This window comes from Uloborus diversus, chromosome 4 (genome assembly GCF_026930045.1).
Source record: "Uloborus diversus isolate 005 chromosome 4, Udiv.v.3.1, whole genome shotgun sequence".
NCBI classification, from domain to species: domain Eukaryota; kingdom Metazoa; phylum Arthropoda; class Arachnida; order Araneae; family Uloboridae; genus Uloborus; species Uloborus diversus.
The window spans coordinates 24370390-24391712 of record NC_072734.1 but is presented as its reverse complement, the minus strand read 5'-3'; the positions used below and the strand labels follow the sequence as shown (position 1 = coordinate 24391712).

General features: G+C 33.9%; 1 protein-coding gene across 2 annotated transcripts in view; it reads left to right on the top strand.

Moving 5' to 3' along the window:
- The window catches only part of LOC129220255 (protein draper-like), a 242230-nt gene that overhangs the window by 167820 nt on the left and 53087 nt on the right, over nucleotides 1-21323 (top strand). For both annotated transcript variants that reach the window (XM_054854632.1, XM_054854631.1), the window contains exons 3-9: nucleotides 4192-4300; nucleotides 10084-10179; nucleotides 11529-11635; nucleotides 13573-13665; nucleotides 16393-16494; nucleotides 17207-17351; nucleotides 17999-18119. In XM_054854632.1, coding sequence (XP_054710607.1) covers nucleotides 4200-4300; nucleotides 10084-10179; nucleotides 11529-11635; nucleotides 13573-13665; nucleotides 16393-16494; nucleotides 17207-17351; nucleotides 17999-18119 — 765 coding nt within the window. In that variant the 5' untranslated portion in view covers nucleotides 4192-4199. The remainder of the gene's footprint in view (nucleotides 1-4191; nucleotides 4301-10083; nucleotides 10180-11528; nucleotides 11636-13572; nucleotides 13666-16392; nucleotides 16495-17206; nucleotides 17352-17998; nucleotides 18120-21323) is intronic.

Here is a 21323-nt window from a genome sequence, read left to right as displayed (position 1 = left end):
GGCGATAGGGGGCAATGAGTATTTAACACAATATAACAATAATACAAAACCAGAGAGTATCGAAATTAAAAACGTTAACGGGAACCGATTGCTATAAGTTCAGACAGGGAATCGCAAGCTTAAAAATTAACAAATCAAAGTTCAAGAACTTCCTCCTTGCACCTTTCTTGATCTTTAAAAAATTTATTTCATTATCCATCCTCAAGTTTATGAATTTTTAAATTTTCGATTTTTTTTTAATTTTAAAGAATCTGTGTGCTTTTAATTCTCCGAAATTCCAACTTTAAAAAAAAAATCTCATAAAAAAATGTATTTCTGTTATTGAAAAGTACGTCAATGATCTTTGTTAAAAATTTTACTTCAAACGCCTATCAGTTCATTTGGGAGGGGGGGGGGGACACAAAAAGGTGCTTTTAATAATTGATTTATTTATTTTTTATCTAAGAGCAATTAAATAAAATTGCTTCATTATGTGCATTTTACTTCAAATTAAAATAAATCACTTATTTTTTCTTCAATAATTCCAATGTTCACTAGCGCCAACTTATGATTTTTTCTAGGAAGAAGGTGGTTGGATGGGGGGGGGGGGGGAATAGGTGTCAGTAAGCCTCTAGGGGGTGGGGGGCGATGTGCGCAATAAAGTTGGGAATCACTGTTCTTGAAGATCCTACAATTCCTATCGCACATTGGAAAATGAAACGATTGTAAGCAAAATTTAAATACTAGAAGGAGGAGAAAATAATGCCTTCCCAAAATATCTCCATCGTTAATATTATGCTGAACTTTATTTTTTTTCCACCTAATTTAAATAATGAATTGAAAATTAGATATCGTTATTTCCAGACTAAATATTTATCTAAAAGTTGATCGTTTTAAGGTACAGATGATGCTCTGCCTGTGATTTAAAACATTACTTCTTAAACTAGAACTATCAAGAACAACAGTGATGCTTTATAATGTCTCAAAACTAGTGTTTATGAAAAGCGGACTCGTCATTTTAAATTTTTCCCGGGAGGGGAGGGGGGTTACTGGAAAAGGTGAATACTCAATGCAAATTTTATCGGAAAACAATAAAAACCCGCTCACTTCCAAGTAAAAATGTTAATTTTCAAAACAAGGGTGGCAACTGACCCCCTATAAATCACGAGAGTAGTGAAAAGGAATGTACTTTTTGTTTTAAATCATGCATTTCAATCTTTGCTAATAATAAAGCTGAAAGTCTGTCGGGATCTCTGTGACGCGCATAGCGCCTAGACCGTTCGGCCGATTTTCATGAAATTTGGCACAAAGTTAGTTTGTAGCATGGGGGTGTGCACCTCGAAGCGATTTTTCGAAAATTCGATGTGGTTCTTTTTCTATTCCAATTTTAAGAACAAAATTATCGTAAGATGGACGAGTAAATTACGAAATTATCATTACGTGGAGTCGTAACATGGGCACAAGTCAATTGACGAGAAAATTCACCATACATTGTATGTAAATATACCGGCGAACCAAAAGACCTTTTAATTTTCTATTACGGGCAAAGCCGTGCGGGTACCACTAGTTCATAATAAAAATCCATGGATCTTGCTTTTAAGCTTAATCGCTAACCAGTCTAGAAAATGGCAATGAGTATCTATTTCATGTTCGCCTACATTCTGAGTTTTACCATGTCATTTGTGCAACAAAAAATCTGTAAAAGTTGTTTTTCTGCTAGTGCGGTATAAATGCAGAGAAAACAACTTTTCCTCCATTCATTGTTTGCTTGATTTTCTGTTGAAATACAATTGACGTTTTATTTTTTATGCGATTACGTCAGACTCCCATGCAGTATGCACTTATGAAATATGGATTTTTTCCAAAAAAGAAAAAAAAAAAACCTTTTATTTTATAATATTTAGTTGTGGTTGTGAAGTTATTAACGTCAGGCATGTTAAGTGGTTTTAATCAACACACTAAATTTTCATTTTTTGAATGAAATTTTAATCTAAGATTTTTTGCAATAGATTTAACGGTGGAGTACACGAAAATTATTTTGAAGAAAATATTGTGTCATTCTTCAAAAAGCGTAACTTTTTTGTCACACGTCTTTTACAGTAAAAACTTTAAGGAACAATTATTCATTTAACAATGCTTTTTAATTTCGTCAAAAATATATCTATTTAAACCTACCAACAATTTTTTAATAATAATTTTTATTTCAGTACATTTTTGGTTCACAACATGTGAATTCTCACCTCCGTGGGCGTGTCACACGTGTGACTGTTTATGTTGCTTAATAACTTGTTTAATTAAAAGTATATACTTATTTATTATTTCTTTCACAATTGTCTCAAATACTAATTGTTAAAGCATATTTGTTCTTCTAATATTGTGTTTTAGTTCATTTTGGTAGGATAAGAAGTCATATTACACAATAAATTCTCACCTCAAGAAGTCATGTCGCACAATCAATTCTCACCTCCGTTACTTAAACACAAAATACCATTCCTCATTAACACGTGGCTGTAATGACATCAAATTTTATTTTCCATGATACAAGGGATCCCCCCTTGTTTATTTTCAGCCATAAAGAAGTTGTAAAATCTTTGTCGAAAAACAAGACGATAGATTTTGTTTTAAAAATAAGTGTGGTATTGCGACTTCTCATTTCACTTAAAACCTGATTTATATGGCGCAGGGGGGGGGGGGGAGAGTTCCTTCTCTTTCTTTAACGTCTCATCCCTTTTTTTAATGTCTACAATTACGTATGTAGGACTTCAGTTACGAAAACTTTCCTGGGCGATTTCCGAATGCCATTACTTCCCGTTATGGCGTAAAATTGTATTTATCAGAAGGTTGTTCACTTATCGGCCGTCCGTCCCGTCCATCCCGAGTTTTTCCTCCCGAAACAGCTTTTCTTTGCTGGTGCCATGACAGCAAGCCATCCTGGACGGGACTGGTTTTGATCAGAAGAATCTTGATATCTGACGGCCTTCAAAAGTAGGACAGCATTTCATTGGTTTTCGCCAAACAGCATGCTCTTCTCTCGAGTCGGTGAATTCAGCCACGTGATTGATGTATGGCAACCGTATATGAATGCAACTCTGTTTTCGTCGGCAGTCGGTCACGTCAAAAAGCGGGATGGACGGGACGGACGACCGATAAGTGAACAGCCCTACGCTTCAAATTCAAAAAATTCCCGGGGGAGCACCCCCAAACCCCCTTCTTTTGAACATCATCGAAGGAAAACAAAGAAAGAAACCCATCCCTCATTTTGTCAAGCAGGGGAGAAGCACGAAATCTTCAACTGTCACTGGACGCTACTACGCCTCTGGAAATAGCTGGGGGGGGGGGGGGGGGATACGATTTCGATAGAGTTCGGATATGTGAGGTGGGACGTAATCTCTAAGTTTGGCCTAGGGCGTAAATAGATGTTTAATCCGGCCCTGGTAGGAATGAAAAAAAAAGGAGGGGTTTCGAAGTTTAAAAATATTTGCGCTCAAAAGTTAAATTTTTTGGAGAATGACCTAATTGTGGAAAATTTCATACGTGTAAGGAGATATATTTCATGCTCAAGCTTATTTCACGCATTGAAAATCATAATACCCTTTATATTTTAACTAAAAACGTGGAATAATGCGAGGGGGGGGGATTGAAATTTCTAACAAGCTACATTTGAATGTATATTTATTCTTCTTCAATTTTTCATACAAAAGGCATCTAAAATTTTCAACGCCGTCCATCCTCGACTACACTACTCTCTAAAAAGGAATTATAGAATTTACTTGATTATGTACTTAATTAGTAATTTCTCCAATTTCACATTATTGTTTTCAGAAAATGATGGTTACGGAGGGGACGGTCGCCCTTACCCCCCCCCCCCCCCCCCCAGTAAATCCGCCACTGTCCAGACGTAGACTTTCAGCTTTATTCTTAGTAAAGATAAAGATAGAAAATTTGTACACGAATGCACATTTGTGTCATTTAGTACTATTATCTTCATCGTTTTTTGAGTGAACTGTCGTTACTGCATATTATTTATTATTAATCAACAAAATAATTGTATGAGTTCATATTTATTGCGGTATTTAAACATATGCTCCACTCCACCATCCAGATACTGAGATGGCAAAAAATGTGGTGTAACTTGTAAAGATGATAATCATGTGGATCTTGTGTGTGGTGTTTGATAATTATGTGGCTGATGTTGTTACTTTTCTTTCACAGGTTTTAAGATGCTACATCGAGGTATTTTATTTTGCATATTTATTGCGACATCATTCCAATTATTTCAGTGCTTAGACGATGGGCCCAATGTTTGTGCTAAACAAGAAACGTAAGTACTTTAAAATTGCAGTCTTGGCTTTCTTGTAATACAATACAATTTTGATTTGAGGAGTTAATCTACACGGTTTTAGTTTTGCTCTGGTTATGTTTGAAATTCATTCAAAGTAACGTTGTGAATTTTTCAGTTAAGCGTAATGTTGATTGGGGTTAACGAATATTTTTATTGAGCAATCAGGATTGCTCAATAAAAATATTGACTTGACGTTTTTCATTATGTTGTCTTTGCTGTTGATAGCGATCACGTGATCCATTGTTACGTGGCCAATGAAATTCATTCTCTGGAATTTTATATACTATTGATCCTTTTTCTTTCTTTCTTTCTTTTTGTTTTTGTTCTATTTATTGTTGTTATCAACGGTGCCCAACCTACAGCCCCTGGTGTCCTGATCCGTGTGGCCCATTCCCCCCCCCCCTGATGTTGCAAATCGAGAAGCTTTAATAATTACAGTGTTACAAATTTGAAGCGAAATATTAAGATATCAGTTTCTGAAAAAAAAAAGAAAAAACCCCGCATTTAACAAAATAAAAAAAACATAGTAAGGACATAGTAATAGTTATTGTAACTTTCTTCCCTTTTCTATATTTTCCCATTTTATTTCAAAAAAAATTTAAATAGTTAAAATTTTAAATGTGTTTGACTTTTGAGAATCATTTTAATGGGAGGTGCCATTTTCAGGGTCGAAAAAGGTTGGGCACCACTAGTTTTTACTGTTTTTTTTTTTGCAAACAACGATACCTCATCTTATTAGTTATTTTATTAATTCATTTTTTGTATCTTCTTTTGGATTGGATATTCGTATGTCGTTTTATTATTTAATTTCAATCGCTTAGATAAGCAGTAGTAATTCTTCAAATCATTTTTGTTTTTCCTTTTTCTTTTGGCAATTTCTTTCGGGTTGGGTGTTCTTTTGTATGTTATTATTTTACTTGTATTTGACTTTAAACTCTTAGATTTTTTAATGATTACGTTTTAATTGCCGATTTTACTTATTAATTTCTTAAACTAAAGACTTTCACTTGAGTTCAATCAAAATATGATTTTTATTTTCATTTTATTCCCTTTAAAATAGATAAATTTCTTTCTTTTTCAAATATTACAATTTCTTAATCGAACCTTTTATGCATTTGCCCACAGTTCTTACTGCATAAGTAATTTATCGTTTGATTATTGCTTCATCTGTCATAGTATAATTTTTAGAATAGTGCGATTTATTTGATTTTTTTTATATATATTTTTTTATTTTTAAGTATGAGTAAAAAATCTGACAAGACTGAAATTTATTCAAAATTATAATTTTTAGGAGCACAGAGTATTCACCTGAGGGAAATCCTTGATGAGGAAAACTTTTAATGTGTCTTATTATTATTGTTTTATTTTTGATTATTTTGAGTTTCAGTTGAAATTGTCTTTGTTTTAGATTATTCAATTTGTCCAATTTTATGCAATCTTTTCTTGATTGAAACTCATTGCAAAAAGTCGGTATGGTTCCTATGTTAAACAAATGTTATTTATCATTTCCTTCTGCTCAAATTTATCCAGTTTTGATTTTCCCAGCAACTGTTTAGCTTTACTCTGTTAATTTTTCAGTCTTGTAGATCGTCAAATCGTTTACTAAATCTTAGAATTATTTTACTTTGTTGAAAAATATAATTTAATTCTTTTCTTCTTGTGATAATGAGAGAGCCTGAATTTAACTGATTTCTCTGCACCAAGTTTTTTTAGTTCATTCGCCCATTGGCGTCGTCAGCTGAAATTTATTGGGGGGGGACCATTCTGACACTTTCATTTTCAAGTTGTATCAAGAAAAATGCGTGTACATATATATAGTATATGAGATAAAAACTTGACATCAAATAGAAATGGGTTTACATTTAAGACAAAATTTTTAAACAGGTACATCTTGATTTACATATTTACACAATAAGAAAAAAAAATAAATTCCACCAAATACATTTTTTCTAGACTGCACATGGGATACGAATATCCATGCTATTTTTTTGTGATCAATTTCATCCAAGAAATTTTTGTGAACGTAACATAAAGCAACATGATTTAACCGCTTTTGTGTCATAGTCGAGCTTAGATTCATTTTGAGCTTCCTCAGCACACTATAGCTTCTTTCAGCTTCACACGACGAAGGGGGGCACACCAAAAGCAGCTCCACTAAATTTTCAACATTTTGAAACAGACCCCTAACTTATTTAACGGCTGACGACAAAGCTTTCTTTGCTTCATCTAAGCAGTTAACTTTAAAGTTTTTATGGAATAGTTGAACTCAGTTTTTAAGCAGCCATTTCATTAAAATTTTTAAAAGAAGGAACATTTCAAAAAAAAAAAAAAGTTGAACGCATTAGCTTTGATAGAACTCATAATGTTAAAATAATTCTTGTAAAAGCATACTTGATTAGCAGGCATTCAGGGGCTACTTGATAGGAGGTCACTGTAACCTCCCATAAACTTTTCGTTCCCAGAAAATTTTGTCTGACGAGTCCAAATTTCGAGTAGTTTTTTGTGAAATATTGCATTAAAAAGATACTCTCATTAAATGTACAGTGGCTCCCAAAAGTGTTTGTACACCTTGAAATTTTGCAGTAAAACTAAATTATCGCAAAACTAAATTCGAATATGAAGTCCTTTTTTTTTTACATCACAACTGATTTTATTTTTGAAATTTGTCAAAAAACGAAGAGATAGAGAAACACTACGCCACAAAAGTCACCGTACGCTGAAATATTTTGGAATAAATTCATGATTAAAATTGTAACAGGTCATTTTTTTAAAATTATTTTTGCATTGTGTTGACACTGTAAAGTCATATGGCTTGAATTTGTTGTGCATTTATTCCCTAATATTCTGCTTATTATTTTTAAATGGCTGGTATTCGTAAAAAAGCAACAAAGAGCATTCGAAATTTGATTCCCCCCCCCCCTCACAGTAGTGGTAAATTGGTTTGAAATCTCTCTGAATTAGTTAATGTATACCATTCTATAGTAAAGTGCTTAATAAAATACTTTTGAGAACGGAATCAAATCAAAAGCAAGGTTAGAAAAAGTCAACTGGCAAAGCTAACAAAGCGTAATCAGAGATTTACTGTTAAAAAAATTATGAAAAATACACATTTGAGTGCTGTAAAAGTTTCTGCAGAATTTAATGAAAAATTTCGCGCTTAATTTTCTCCTAAAATTGTTCGCCAAGTTCTCTGATTAGCTGGATCAAATGGGACCTTTTCTCGCAGAAATTTTCTCGTTCTTGCGAAAAACCGAAAGCTTGCGCTTTCCGCTGCAAAATCAATGTTAATTAAGCTCAAAATGTTTTGGAATAACGTCGTACTTACAGATGAAAATGAATTCAACATTTTAGGTTAAAGTGTTGTAATTGTAAATAGAAGAAAAAATGAGGAATTTAATCTTAAAACTTAGTTGGATCAGTTAATCAGTACCGTGAAGGTGTTCTTGTGTGAGGGTGCATATCAGCATTAGGACTTGTTAGTTTGGAATTTTTTGATGAAATAGTGAATCATGCTGTTCATTTGAATATTTTGAAAAACGATTTTTAACTATTAGCCCAAAATTTGGCTATCGGGAACAACTTTGTATTTTATCAAGATAAAGATGAGAAGCACATGGTTTTCAACGTTTGAGTCTGGTGCCTCAAAAATTGTTCTTAATCTTAGAAATATCCTCTCAATACCTAGATTTAAACTTAATGTAGCATATTTAGAGATATCTGGTGGCTAGATTACGAAAATACGACATTGAAATGAAAAGTGAACTAGAAACAATAAAACTCGAAGTGCGGTTGAACACTTACTCAGAAGTTGCACAAAAAAAGAAAGGAAGAACAATGAAATCTATTCCCAGACGTTTAAAAGGTATTGTTGGTATACTGCACGAACTTAGTAAAAAGTTAGATAATTTTTCTAATATATGGATATTTTTTCAAAGTGTACGATCACTTTTGAAAGTTAAAGTTTCTGGCACTTTTTGATTATTGATTTCTTAAAAATCTAGTTTTTTTATGTTATTAAAAATTTTCGTGCAGTTTTGTTGAAAATAGATCATAGATCTTATAATTAAATACCTATTCTAAAATATTAATTTTAACCAATGGATAGGGGCGTATTTCATAGCCACTGTAGGAATTTCATTCGGAAAATTGAAATGTAACCCCATCTGAATGGTATAAAATCGGTACGTCCCTACAGACATTACACTTAACAGAATGGTACTTACCAATCATTGTCTTTTGCCTTTTTGAAGACGGTTCCGTGGGATGTTGATAGTGGCACCTGGATGTTGATGGTGATTCAGTAGATAAAAATTGCTCGGGTTCATTTGATGTAGAAGGTTTGCTACATTTTCTCGTTTTAAGCCACCTCTTCATAGTTGTAATCGAATGTGTAAAAAACGTATAATAACTAAAATAGGAGCGCTCTTCAGGTCATCTACTCTCAAGGAAATCAAAAGATCACATGAAATTATCTTAATTTTTGTCGCAATTTTCCCAACAGAGGGGAAGCTTATTTTATTTCTGTCTTTTTTTCTGGTCATCTTGAGCTTCTTTTTTCGTTGGTCAATTGGAAGTGACATCACAGTATCCATCGTTCTGCTGGCTTACGATTTGCTTTTGAAATAACCCTTTAATTTTTAGACTCCTCCCTTTTTTTTCCTGTAACGTAACGCTTTTTCAATCAAATTTGAGATGCCGCAAACACCTTTAAGAAACCTCGCTTCAGTAAGGTACTTTGAAGCCACGTGTTGAATAGTTTTGAACACATGATGCGTCTCTTTTCCCTTTCTACCCCAAATTTAACCTTTGACCAGCAAAGTGGTCTTCTAAATTTCTTAGCATCCTTTGGCCAGGGTGGTCTTGCCAGCTGCAAAAAACCGAAAAAGAGGTCTGGTGTCTCATTTTGTTTGGGTAACATTGGGGTCAATATAAATTGAATCGAATTGGAGAAACAAACACTGCAAAACTCGAAACAGAACCTTGCAAGCGCCGAGGAACGAGATAAGAAAGAAAGGAGCCGAAACTCAGATCCCCGTCTTCTGCTGACTTGCCGAAAAAAAAGGGGAGGGGAATTGTCCAGCTGATTTCAGTATCTCAAAGTTTTCCAGTTGTTTCCCCCCAAATAGCAACAAATACGCTGGAATCACTTCCAAGCTGGGAACGCCGGGGACACGACTTGTGTTTTCAATACGGGACCGGACATAGCATACTTTTTGTGAATTAAGGCATGGCTCCCCCTGTTAACAATTTATCACCCCGCTAACACATCTCCACTCTGTGAATGGTTGACATTGCACTCGGAAGAAAGTGTCACCTTTCTTGCATCCTCCACTAAAGCTATGCGCAGAGAGCAGAGCAATGGTTTGTAATTGGATTTCACTTTCCGTTCACTATACACATCGCCTATTTTGTTATTATTTACAGTTCTTTTTTTTTTCTTCTTTTTTTCGATGTTCATTTCGTTTTGTTTGATATGAATTAAACATGGTAAATTATGTATTATGCAACTGTTTAAAGTCTTTTTTTTTTTTGTCAAAACAATAATTTCCTCCAAAATAATGAATTTCATCTTGACAATTATCGAGGGGGTCCGATTTTCAAATATTGAGGGGGTCCGGTTCTCAAATATTGGGGGGGTCCGGACCCCTTGGACCCCCCCCAGCCGCGACGCCCATGCATTCGCCTAAATACAAATTATTCTGCATTTTATTTCAAGCATGTTGTGAATTTAAAAGTAAAAGTAAAATGTTTTCTATTTTCAGATATCTAACGACTGTTCGTGTTTCATACAACAAACCATATCAGATCCGTTCATTTACGTGGTGCTTCGCATTCCCCCCAAGATGTTCTAGATATAGGTAAGTCTACAAAAGTATTCGTTATTTTTCTCTTACTATCAGCAGAAACTTATTAAGCTTATTATTGCACATGTTAACATGCATGTATTAAATTTTGGAGTGTTTTTCTCAAAATTGATTTATATATGTATTTTTTACTATTTCAAGTGTATTGAGAAATAGATGACGTAAAAGAAAGAGGGGGGGGGGAGGCTAATTTTTCCTTGTACTAAGTACAGGATGTTTCCAATCACAAAAAGAAATATTCTGGAGTTTCTGCCTAAATTTCCATTTTACTCGCCCCCAAATGAACACTGGCTAGTTTTTCAGCACACACTGGCTTGTATGTGCAAAATGTAAATACCAATGTATGAACAGCCAAAACATCCATTTTGACCACCTCGGGTCATTTTTGTTTTAGGCAACGATTGAAAAGCTTGTCCCGCTGTTCTCTGACAGGATAAGGCGGCTGATGCACCAAAAAAGGGGGGAGGGAGGTTTGATTAGGTGGAATTAGGTGGACGGCAACTTGAAGACCGACTTTGTTTTTCAAAATGGGCAATGGAATTTTCATGTCATTACTCTAAAAAATTCGGGACACTGCCTCAAAAATCAGGACAGATGCCAAAGTAGAGTCTCTTCTTCCTATTCAAAGTTCCATCTTAATTTTTATGAAATAATAACATGAGAATAATACGAAATACACTAGTTAAGTTAGTTCTTCTTTCTTTAAACACGTAAATTGATCCTTTTTCGACTGATGGTTAATTTTGAACTAGGTAAAGTGGAGGGGCAAAGCCCCTTTGCTTGCCCCTCCATACGGGTCGCCTTCAGATGGAAAAGCAAGTATTATTAAAGCTTTTAAAAATCAGAAATATTCTGCCACCTTTTTGGAGAAAATAAACTTTTTAAGGAAAATGAAATATAGGGTATAGGCACCAGTAGTGGCCAGTGCTTCAGTTGTTGGCCCTTCAAGGTTTATATTTGAAAAAGTAGGCCTCCAGGTCTCCCAATGGATCCAAAAGTGCATCAGTCTTGCAGGAGGCATTTTGAATCCACTACTAAGCATTATAGCAACTACTGGTGTCATTACCTTAATGGTTCCTAAAAGGATCAGAAATGTGCAATTTCCATGTTCGTGTGAAAACAGTTTCAATAATCAATCGGGATTTTTGAAAATGGATCATATCGGCAACACATTTTATTAAAAATAAACACATTTCCAATTAATTATTCAACTAGAATACGAAGTTTGCAAACTGGAGATGCGGTGTTTCCCACTTTTCCAATATTTTTTTTATTTAGCTTTGTTTTTATCATAATGTATATTGTTCATACACATGGATGACTTTTTTGTTTTTTGATTTCAGAATAGCCTACACTACAGGGTATAAAACAGAAGCCAAAGTGAATACACGAACCGCAAATGCTTGCTGTAAAGGTTTCGTTTTAACAGCAGATGAATCAAGATGCATCCGTAAGTTTATATATTAATTGTCAGATTTTTTTTCAAATTGAAAATAATAATTATTTTTAATTGATTTCTTAATTTTGCTGAATCCTCTTATATGTTAATGTGAATCAGAAAAATCTTTTTTATAACTTAGAAATATTATTTCTTTTTGTCTTAGATTTGATGTGATTTTTAACTTTTTGCAATGTGATTGAAGAGCAATTATAATACATTTTGTTTTCATCAGAAGTAAGATGTTCATCATTAGAATTGATATTGATTTTTCTCTCACTATTTTGATATCACAGACCGTATTATAAAGCAGTGACAGCTGTCCTCAATTTCTGAGAATTAGTGCTTCCAGAAATCCTGGGAGAGGGCATAAAACTCCTTACAGTTATATAAACTATCATATTAGGATTGGCAGTGTGTGTTAAAAATGAAGGGCTCAGGGATGGGTCTGGTGTTGCTGATCCTCAAAACCCCTCACTCCTGTGTCACTGTCTGTGAACATTTTGTACTTCGTCAAATGCCTTAATACTGCTCAAAAGTTGCATGCCCCTTTCACTCTTAGGGGTAGATTAGTAGGAATTCTTAGCAGAATTTAAATTCTCTCGTTAAACAGTCTAGAAAAATATTTTTGTATACTTGGTAAAAAAAAAGTATACAAATGATAACTTCTTTTGCTTAATATTAAATGTTGGTTTATCCTATGATAAATACAAATACAAAAGTGACGACCAGCAACAGGCTCTGGGCCTAGCTAGACTGGTCCTAGTCAATTTACAATCCCCAGTGAAGATCAATGGCCCTCTTAAAACTATCTACTCCCGTGCTCATTACAACCTCTCCCGGTAAGCTGTTCCAAGGTTCCACTAATCTGGTATAATAATAATTTTTCCTAACATCCGTGTTAGCCTGAGATTTAAATAGCTTAAAACAATGACCCTTTGTCCTGTTTTCAGTGCTAAACTTCAGCCCTGTAACATCTTTCATTTTGATAAATTTAAACAACTGAATCATGTCCCCTCGGTCTCTTCTTTGCTCAAGACTGTACATTTTTAGCCTTTTAAGCCTGGAATCATAGTCTAAGTGAGAAAGTCCATTTATTAGCCTTGTAGCTCGCCTTTGAACCCTTTCCAATACATTAATGTCTTTCTTAAGATAAGGAGACCAAAACTGAACAGCATACTCCAAAATGAGGTCTTACCAAACTTCTATATAAGATTCTATATAAGATCTTTAGATTTGTTTGAAATAGATCTATTGATAAACCCAAGCATCTTATTGGCCTTGTTACTAGCAATGCTGCACTGTTGGCTGAACTTTAAATCCTGACTTATTAAGACCCCCAGATCAGTAACTTTGTCTGCCTGACTAATGACTGAACCTTGCAAATAATAACTTGTACACTTATTTCCATGTCCTAAATGTAGCACTTGACATTTCCCAACATTAACAGCCATACCCCATTTATCAGCCCACTACGTAATATGATCTAGATCCTCTTGCAGCTGATATGCTTGTTCTTCATTTTCTACACTCCCCATAACTTTGACATCATCAGCAAAACAATTCATGTTCCCAGAAATATTTTTATAAATATTATTCATGAAAACAATGAACAAAACAGGCCCTAACACTGATAAGATGTTGAGGAAGTTTACCTAATTTTAATATGGTCCGGATGGTTCATTATAATGGAAATGTAAATGTTTATATTGCTCCCTTTTTTTATGAAAAATTATCAAGTTGAACTCGAGTTAAGAAAATTATTATTTGGCAAATACTTAGTTACGAAGCACGTAAATTTGGTTCAGTAATAACTTTTTACTTTAAATTTATCTATTGAGAGATGGATTTTATTTTTGCTTTAAATTTTGTTTTATTCCCATGGTGAATTTCTTCTTTTTTATTTTGATCATTTGTCAAGATTATCGAAAATTTTCAATTATTTTCAGCATTTTGTTCCAATGCATGCATTCATGGAATTTGCATCGGCCCTGAAGAATGTGAATGTCAGCCCGGATTTGGTGGTCCTACTTGCAATGTTTGTATGTATTACCCGAGATTTCCTTTTTTTGTTCAATTGTTCTATAACCATTTTCAATTTGGTTTTTGCATTTTAAACTAAAAATATTGATTTTTGCTCTTGCTGAACTCTCTTCTTACACAATTCCTTTTCTTTTCCATGCACTTAAGTGTATCACGGTAAGGCTGCCTTTCTTTCTCTCTCTTTTAATTGCTTCTGCTTAAAATGTTTTTGTTTTCAACATTGTACATTCTGTTTTTGTTTGTGATTCAAAATGATTGAGAATTTAAAACCGATGAATTTTCATTTAACGATTTTTATCATTGTTTCCTTTTAAGCTGGAAAATAAATATGAGTAATTACAAATGTGATAAATTACAAGGGTTGAATTTTATCAGTTTCCTTTCAACCTACAAAATAAATGTGATTAATTATAAATATTGTGATAAATTATAACGGTTGAATAATAAGTGTAGCAAAGTGTTTATATTTCAACTGGAGATCATTATATAGCACTGTTGCTTTAATTTTGTGCAATATAACATTCATTATCTTCTAGAGATTTGAAGAATAAATTTTTACGCAACCTTTTGTCTGAATGCAAGAGTGTATTTGGTACTATATCTATAAAAATACTTGGTAGATATCTAGAAAAATAGAATTCATTCATTATTATCACACACACAAAAGTCAGTTTCTCTGGAGATGGTATCGTTTCTTTAAAGTATAAGATGAACTAGGTTTTTGCCCTATTGTTGGAATAAATCCTTGGAGCTTTTAAAAAAAAATTCTTGTTTTGATATAACTGCCAACTTTTAAACAGAGTAGGCATAAAATTTGCACATCTTAGCTGCTTTTTACGCATTTACGCATCAGTACCAATTTTTTTGAGAATTTTAAAATCCAATTACATTCACCTCTGTAAAACTCACCAGTTCTTATTTTACGTGATTTTACCTCTCAGACATCACTAATTTTATTTTATCATTATTTTAAACTCTTCATATATCCTCTTATATATATAACAGCCAATGATCGAATAACCCGCGTGTTTCAACAATGAAACTCACGCCACAGCATGGTAATTTGATAATATGCTTTGGTAATGTTTAACATGCAGGGAGAGACTATAGTGACAAGGGGACAAGGCTGAACTTGACCCGGTAACTTAACTGTTTTACTGGTAAGTTTGTCATTTCAGGGGAATGAAGAAATGAAAAAATGGTCAAAATGAATGCTACCTACTGGAGTTCCATAGGGTTAGGGTTACAATTTCAACTATCAAAATATCACCAAACAACCAATGGCTTTATTCAAATGTAGAGCAATTTTCACCCATCATATCTTGAAGGGCAACTTTCTAGTTTTATAGTAAACTAGCAAAAATACTCGGCGTTGCCCGAGTCAGTAATAATTAAGAGAAACAATCGTTACTTGCACTGGTTTTCTGTTTAAGTGAAAGAATTTAAAGCACACCTTTTTGACGTGAATCAAAATCAAGCTTTTCCTTACTTATAAAACTAAAATAGCAATTTAAATTTAAATTTAAGCATATACAAATATGCTTAAATTACATTTGTATATGCTTAAATTAAAATTTAAGCATATACAAATTTGAAGAATTTCCGAAATCCTGATGTAAATAATAGCCGATGATCAAGTAACCCGCGTGTTTCAACAATGAAATTCGCGCCAAGGCATGGTAATTTGATAATAATGTTCAACATGCAGGGAAAGGCTGAACTCGATCCGCTAACTTAACTGTTTTACTGCTAAGCCTGACATTTCAGAGGAATGAAGGAACGAAAAACCGGTCAACTATGAAAGCTATCTACTGGAGTTTAGGGTTACTATTTCAACTTTCGAAACATCACCCAAAAGGCAATTGCTTCGTTAAAATGTAGAAGAGAAGCAATTTTCACCCATTATGCCTTGATGGACGTCTTTCTGTATGAAATTAAACTTCACATGTTTAAAAAGATTTATCAGTTAATACTTTTTTTTTACATGGAATCTTACCTTCTCTGTATGTATGTCTATTGAAGTACGAAGTGTTTAAAAAAATGTAGCCGGCCGTAATCCCCTTATACTTGTTTTAGTTATTTTGGGATCATTGCTTGTTTTCTTTCCTTAATTTTCAAACCTCTTTTTTTTTCTTGTTTCTATTTTTCTAGGCTTTCAAATATTTTAAAGATTAATTTAGCATTGCTGTAAGAGATGAAAGCTTTAAGCTCATAGAACTAAAGCTGTGCAATGTTGTTTAGTTTTCATTAAGAATTTCTTTGCATCAGTTATTGCTGAGTTTTTTTAAAGCACTAATTGAGACCTAATATGAGTGACCTTTTTGTCTAACTTTAGAAATTTGCTTAATAATGAATGCATAGAATGCTTGTAGTCAAAAATAACACTAAAAATGACGCTGCACATGAGCAGTGTCTTAATGTATTAACTTTTCAACCTTAGAGCTGGAATGTCATCTGAAGTAATGTTTTGGTAGTTGTTTAAGCAGCTCAAAATTATTTTCTTCTTTTTCTTCCTCTTCTATTTATCTATCTATTAATTTATGTTATTATACATATTATCATTATTGTTAAAAAAATTATTTTGCCTTATAATTAAATTTTGCTTTGGATAATGCTAAGTTATGCACTTATTATCTGATATGAAGTTGTACTTTATTTAAACATTTCTTATTTCATTTTCTGTTTGTTATTTTATGTTTTTAATTGTGGTGTTTTTAATTTTTAAGCTTGTCCAAATGGATATTATGGAGCTCAGTGTGAACGCGAATGCATTTGTGAGAACAAAGCTTTATGTGATCCAGTGACTGGTGCTTGCACTTGCAAACCTGGTAAGAATATCTGCTTACATTTTTATCTAATTCATTGTGTTTCAAACAGTTATGATATTTTAACCAGGCAACTTTCATGTACTAACTGTACATTTCTCAGCAGTGCATTTACTGCGTCAATATCAATTTGGTTAATTTGTTGCATTTTTTCAAAGCCAAAAGTTTTGAACTCAGACCCAAATAATTACCAGAAATGTCTGAAATTGATTAAATGTTATTGAGACTTAATTTCCAAAGAATATTGAAATTCAATTGTTTGCTAACAGAAAGTAGAGGAGAAGGGGTGGATTTTTTTAAATGTTCTTTAAACTTATGATTGATTGTGATTCTTGTCCAACTTTGGAAAAAATACTCCAAACCTATACAATTATCTGAAATTGCAGAAACTAACAAATATTGAAGAATAAATTGATATTAACAAAGAAAATTAGACATATACATGAAATACATGAAACTGACAACATGAATTAACTTACTGAAAATGGACATATACATGTACAGTTATACAGTGTACACTTAAATGTTCTCAACTGTATCAGTCACTTATAATCTGTTCATTTACTTGAAATGCAAAATATATAAATTATTTTTGTACCTTTCGTCACACATTTGTAGCTAGCATTTTGATTTTTTTATTCTGAAACATTTTTATGACCTCTGTTGTTAAATGCCTGTAATTTTTGAATATAATGCTCATGATTTCTTTTTACAGGTTGGCAAGGCTCTGACTGCAGTCAGCCATGTGATGAAAATTACTATGGATATCATTGTGAACAAGAATGTCGTTGTGAAAATGGGGCTTCTTGTGATCCAATCTCCGGAGCATGTAGGTGTGCTCCTGGTTATCGGGGACCATTGTAAGTTTTATTTTCTTTAACTTGTTACAATGGAATAAGTAGGAAATCTTTTAATGTAATACTCCAACATAATTAAAATAAATTTTTGATTTAGCATCTGTTGTAAGGATTTTGTTGTTTTAATAAATTAAACAATGGGGTAATTTTTTTAAACAAATATAAAAGTGAGAGCCAGTAATAGGCTCTGGGCTCAGAGGTTGAACCTAGTTGATTTATCAATCCCCATTGAAGAGCAGGACTTTTTTTTAACTTTTCATTTGAAACAAGTAGTGTGTGCTTTTATTTGGATGCCTATTCCAAATGCCTGCAGGTTATTGAAGTAGTTTTTTTTCCTGTGATAGAAACACATTCCCCACCTAAATTTATGCATTTTTTTTAAAGTTACTGTTTACAGTTTGATAACTTAATTATTTATTACTTTTTGAATACCATGAGAAGTTCTTTTTTAAATTACAGACTTGAGCAGTTCTTTCCCCCTTTCAAACACTCCACTATGCATCTATAATTTTCTGTCAATATGCTGTTTCTTTACCGTTACAAATTAAATCTGGAGATTCAGATAAACAAAGTGAAGTTCCACTGTATTTTCATCCATGATATTTATTTTATTTAAATTTTGCTCTAAATTATGTTATATTTTTTTAAAGATGTACAGAACCATGTCCAGAGGGAACTCATGGTGAATCTTGTTCAAATAGATGTGATTGCCAAAATGGTGGCACTTGTGATCATGTCACAGGAAAGTGTTTCTGTCCTCCAGGATGGAAGGTAAATATTTCTTTTTAGTAAAATATGCAGAGACATATGAAAAAAGTATTTCAATAAAAATAAAAGCTGCTACCATCTTAGCCATTTAGTTCATTAGAAATCTGTGGAAATATAACATTTTTTCTTTTAATCCATTTTCAAACTATACTTTGCACAAACCTAAAAGTCTGGGAGCAAATGGTTTTCCGTTCAATTTTTGTGATAAAAATATTGGAAGTTTTTCTGAAAGGTATTTTCACGAGAAAAACAAATTTGGATGCTGCTACCCTCGAAAATGCTGCAGGGGGCACTAGGGGGGAGGAATTATAAATTCGCTGGGCGGCAAGTTGTTCCCCATTCTATTTTTGTGATACAACTATGAGAGTTAGTTTTTCTGAAAGTTATTGGTACGAGAAAACAGAATTTGGATATTCAGTAAATTACCGCCCATTAGCCAGGGCTAAAGCAGAAATACGTGAAATACACCGCCAGCTCAGTCATTTCCAGCCGAGGACTGCAGTTTCGTGCTTATTAGCACTCATCAGCCCGGCATAGGAAAGTGACTGAGCTGGAGATGGAAAACCTCTTAAGGAAGCCAAGAGTGCGAAACAAATTGGTAGCTAATATAGAATTAGCAGACCAGACGAGTGACCAAAGCAATGGTTCGGTTCAACTCGAAGATTGAACGTGAGGCAAGGTATATTCAGTAAATTACCGCCCATTAGTTGCCAACCCCGAAAAAGTTGCAGGGGGCAAGGGGGGGGAAGTTATAACTGAGTTGGGAGGCAAGTGGTTTTCCATTCAATTTTCATCATACAATTATAGGAGTTAGTTTTTCAGAAAGGCATTGGCACGAGGAAAACGAATTTGGATGTTGCTACCCCAAAAATGCTGCAGGGTGAGGGGCAGGGGGTCATAACTGCAAACTAATAAAACAGTTATACATTAGGGTGTCCCGAAAAAAAAAATTTCCGTTTTTCTTAATGCAAGACCTCTCAAAATTTGCGAAATCGATCGTAAATTACAAAAATAATTTAAAAAATAGAATAAAACTATATCTTCAGGGCTTTACCGATCGTCAAAGTTTTGAAAAATTGTCATTTTTATGGCAACTGAAAAAGAAATACTGTGAATAAAGTTATAAATTTACTGTGAAATAAAAGCTCGACAGATGAAATAAAAAGATCGTGATTCGTAATATCAACACGAACAGAAAAAAAAAAAAAACCTATGGTGATTACTACTGTAAATGCCTGTATGGGAATAACCCCCATTTCCGCAATAGAATCGTCCACGAAGCTTGGCGCCACGTCTCGATTTACATGCAACAATATGTTACTGACGACTTCGACTTTGTTTGGTTTCAACTTGCTAATTCCTTTTACTTGTTTCGAGGGCTTTCTTGGCTTGACTCACGGGTGTTTTCTTCGTAGCCAAAGTAATTTTAATGCTATAAAAGTACAGTTGCAATTGTTAGTGTTATATGCCGATTCTGTTAGGTTTAAGTAATGAGTTCGAGACGTAGTGAGACTACTTGTGCTATACTGGGACCCTACAAGGAACTTGATGATCGGCAGCTACCTACTGTAAAAGACGTCATAAAATTTATTTTATTTGTCAGGAGCGAACAGAAATGTATGCATAATGGAAAGGACCCTTCCAGTTCAGATATATATACAATTGTTTCTGAAAAAATCAACAGTATTTGGACAAAAGCTTCAATTCCAATCGTAACTAAGGAACGAGTAATTCAATTATTAAAATTCTATTTCGAAAAGTACGTCAATTTGAAACGATACCCCAGAAGCAATGATAGTTTTGAAAATAAACTGAAGTGCTTTTTAGAGTCATCTGAGAAGCTCTTCGACGTTGCGGCTTGTAAGTGCCCTGTATTTGAGTCTTGTTCGTGTTTAAAACCTAAAAAAGTTCCCTTCAATGAGAGAAGTTTCTTGTTGGATCAAAGAAATGACAGGAAAATGGTGAGAAGAGGTGTCAATAAGAAAGAAACAGCTAGATTAATGAAACAACAGCAGAAAAAACTTGAAAGGGCAGCAAAAAAGTCTTCTACTGAAATTAACGATTCTGTCTCAGCAAATTTTGATGACGATTCAATGCGTGAATTTTCTCCAGAAACGTATCCCATAACAGAGACGAATACGGCCTCTACAGGGACACCATAAACTTCAATGACAAATAGGAATACACTGATCTTGCCAACAGTTGCTAAGATCTGTGATAGATACGGTTTGTCGATGCGATCTGCTGCTGCTGTTGCTTCTGCAGTTTTAGCTGATGTCGGCTTGGTTTCAAAAGAAGATTTAACTCTAGTTGTTGATAAAAACAGAATCCACAGAGCTGTAGCTAAAGCTCGGAAAGAAGCTTCCAAAGATATTGGAAGTATTGTTATAAAAAGCATTTACTTTGATGGACGTAAAGACAAGACTCTGATAAATGAGAAAATAGGAGCTCGTTACCATCGCAAAGAAATTTTAGAAGAGCACATCTCAATTTTAGCAGAACCCGGATCAATTTATTTGGGACACACAACGCCAAGTTGTGGCACTGCAAAGGCAATTGTACCTTCGATTACAGCTCTATTAGAAGGTCAATGCTTGAATTTAGAAGACGTGATTTGCGTTGGATGTGACGGAACTGCAATAAACACCGGTTGGAAGGGTGGCGTGATTCAATATTTAGAGGAGTATTTGGAAAGATCATTGCAATGGTGTGTGTGTATGCTTCATGCCAACGAATTACCCCTTCGTCATTTATTCTTGACCTTAGATGGTTGCACTTTGGGTCCTAAAGAATATTCCGGACCTATTGGAAAACAGTTAGCTGATTGTGAAAATAAAATGACATTGTCTTTTTGCGCGGTGGATGGTAATTTGCCTAATTTGCCGAAAAATGTGGTTGATGAACTAAGCACGGATCAAAAATATCTTTATGAGATTTGTCAAGCTGTATCAACTGGTTTCTGTAGTCCTGAGCTGGCAAATCGCCAACCTGGAAAAATGGCGCACTCGAGATGGCTTACTTCTGCTAATCGTATACTCAGACTTTATGTAGGTACTCTTAATCCAACAGAAAATTTGCGATTACTTGTTAACTACGTGGTTAAAGTGTACGCTCCAGTTTGGTTCTTAATCAAGCAAAAGTCATCTTTTAAGGAAGCAGCCAAACATCTTTTTCAAATGATTGTGTACTCTTGATTTTTACCCGAAA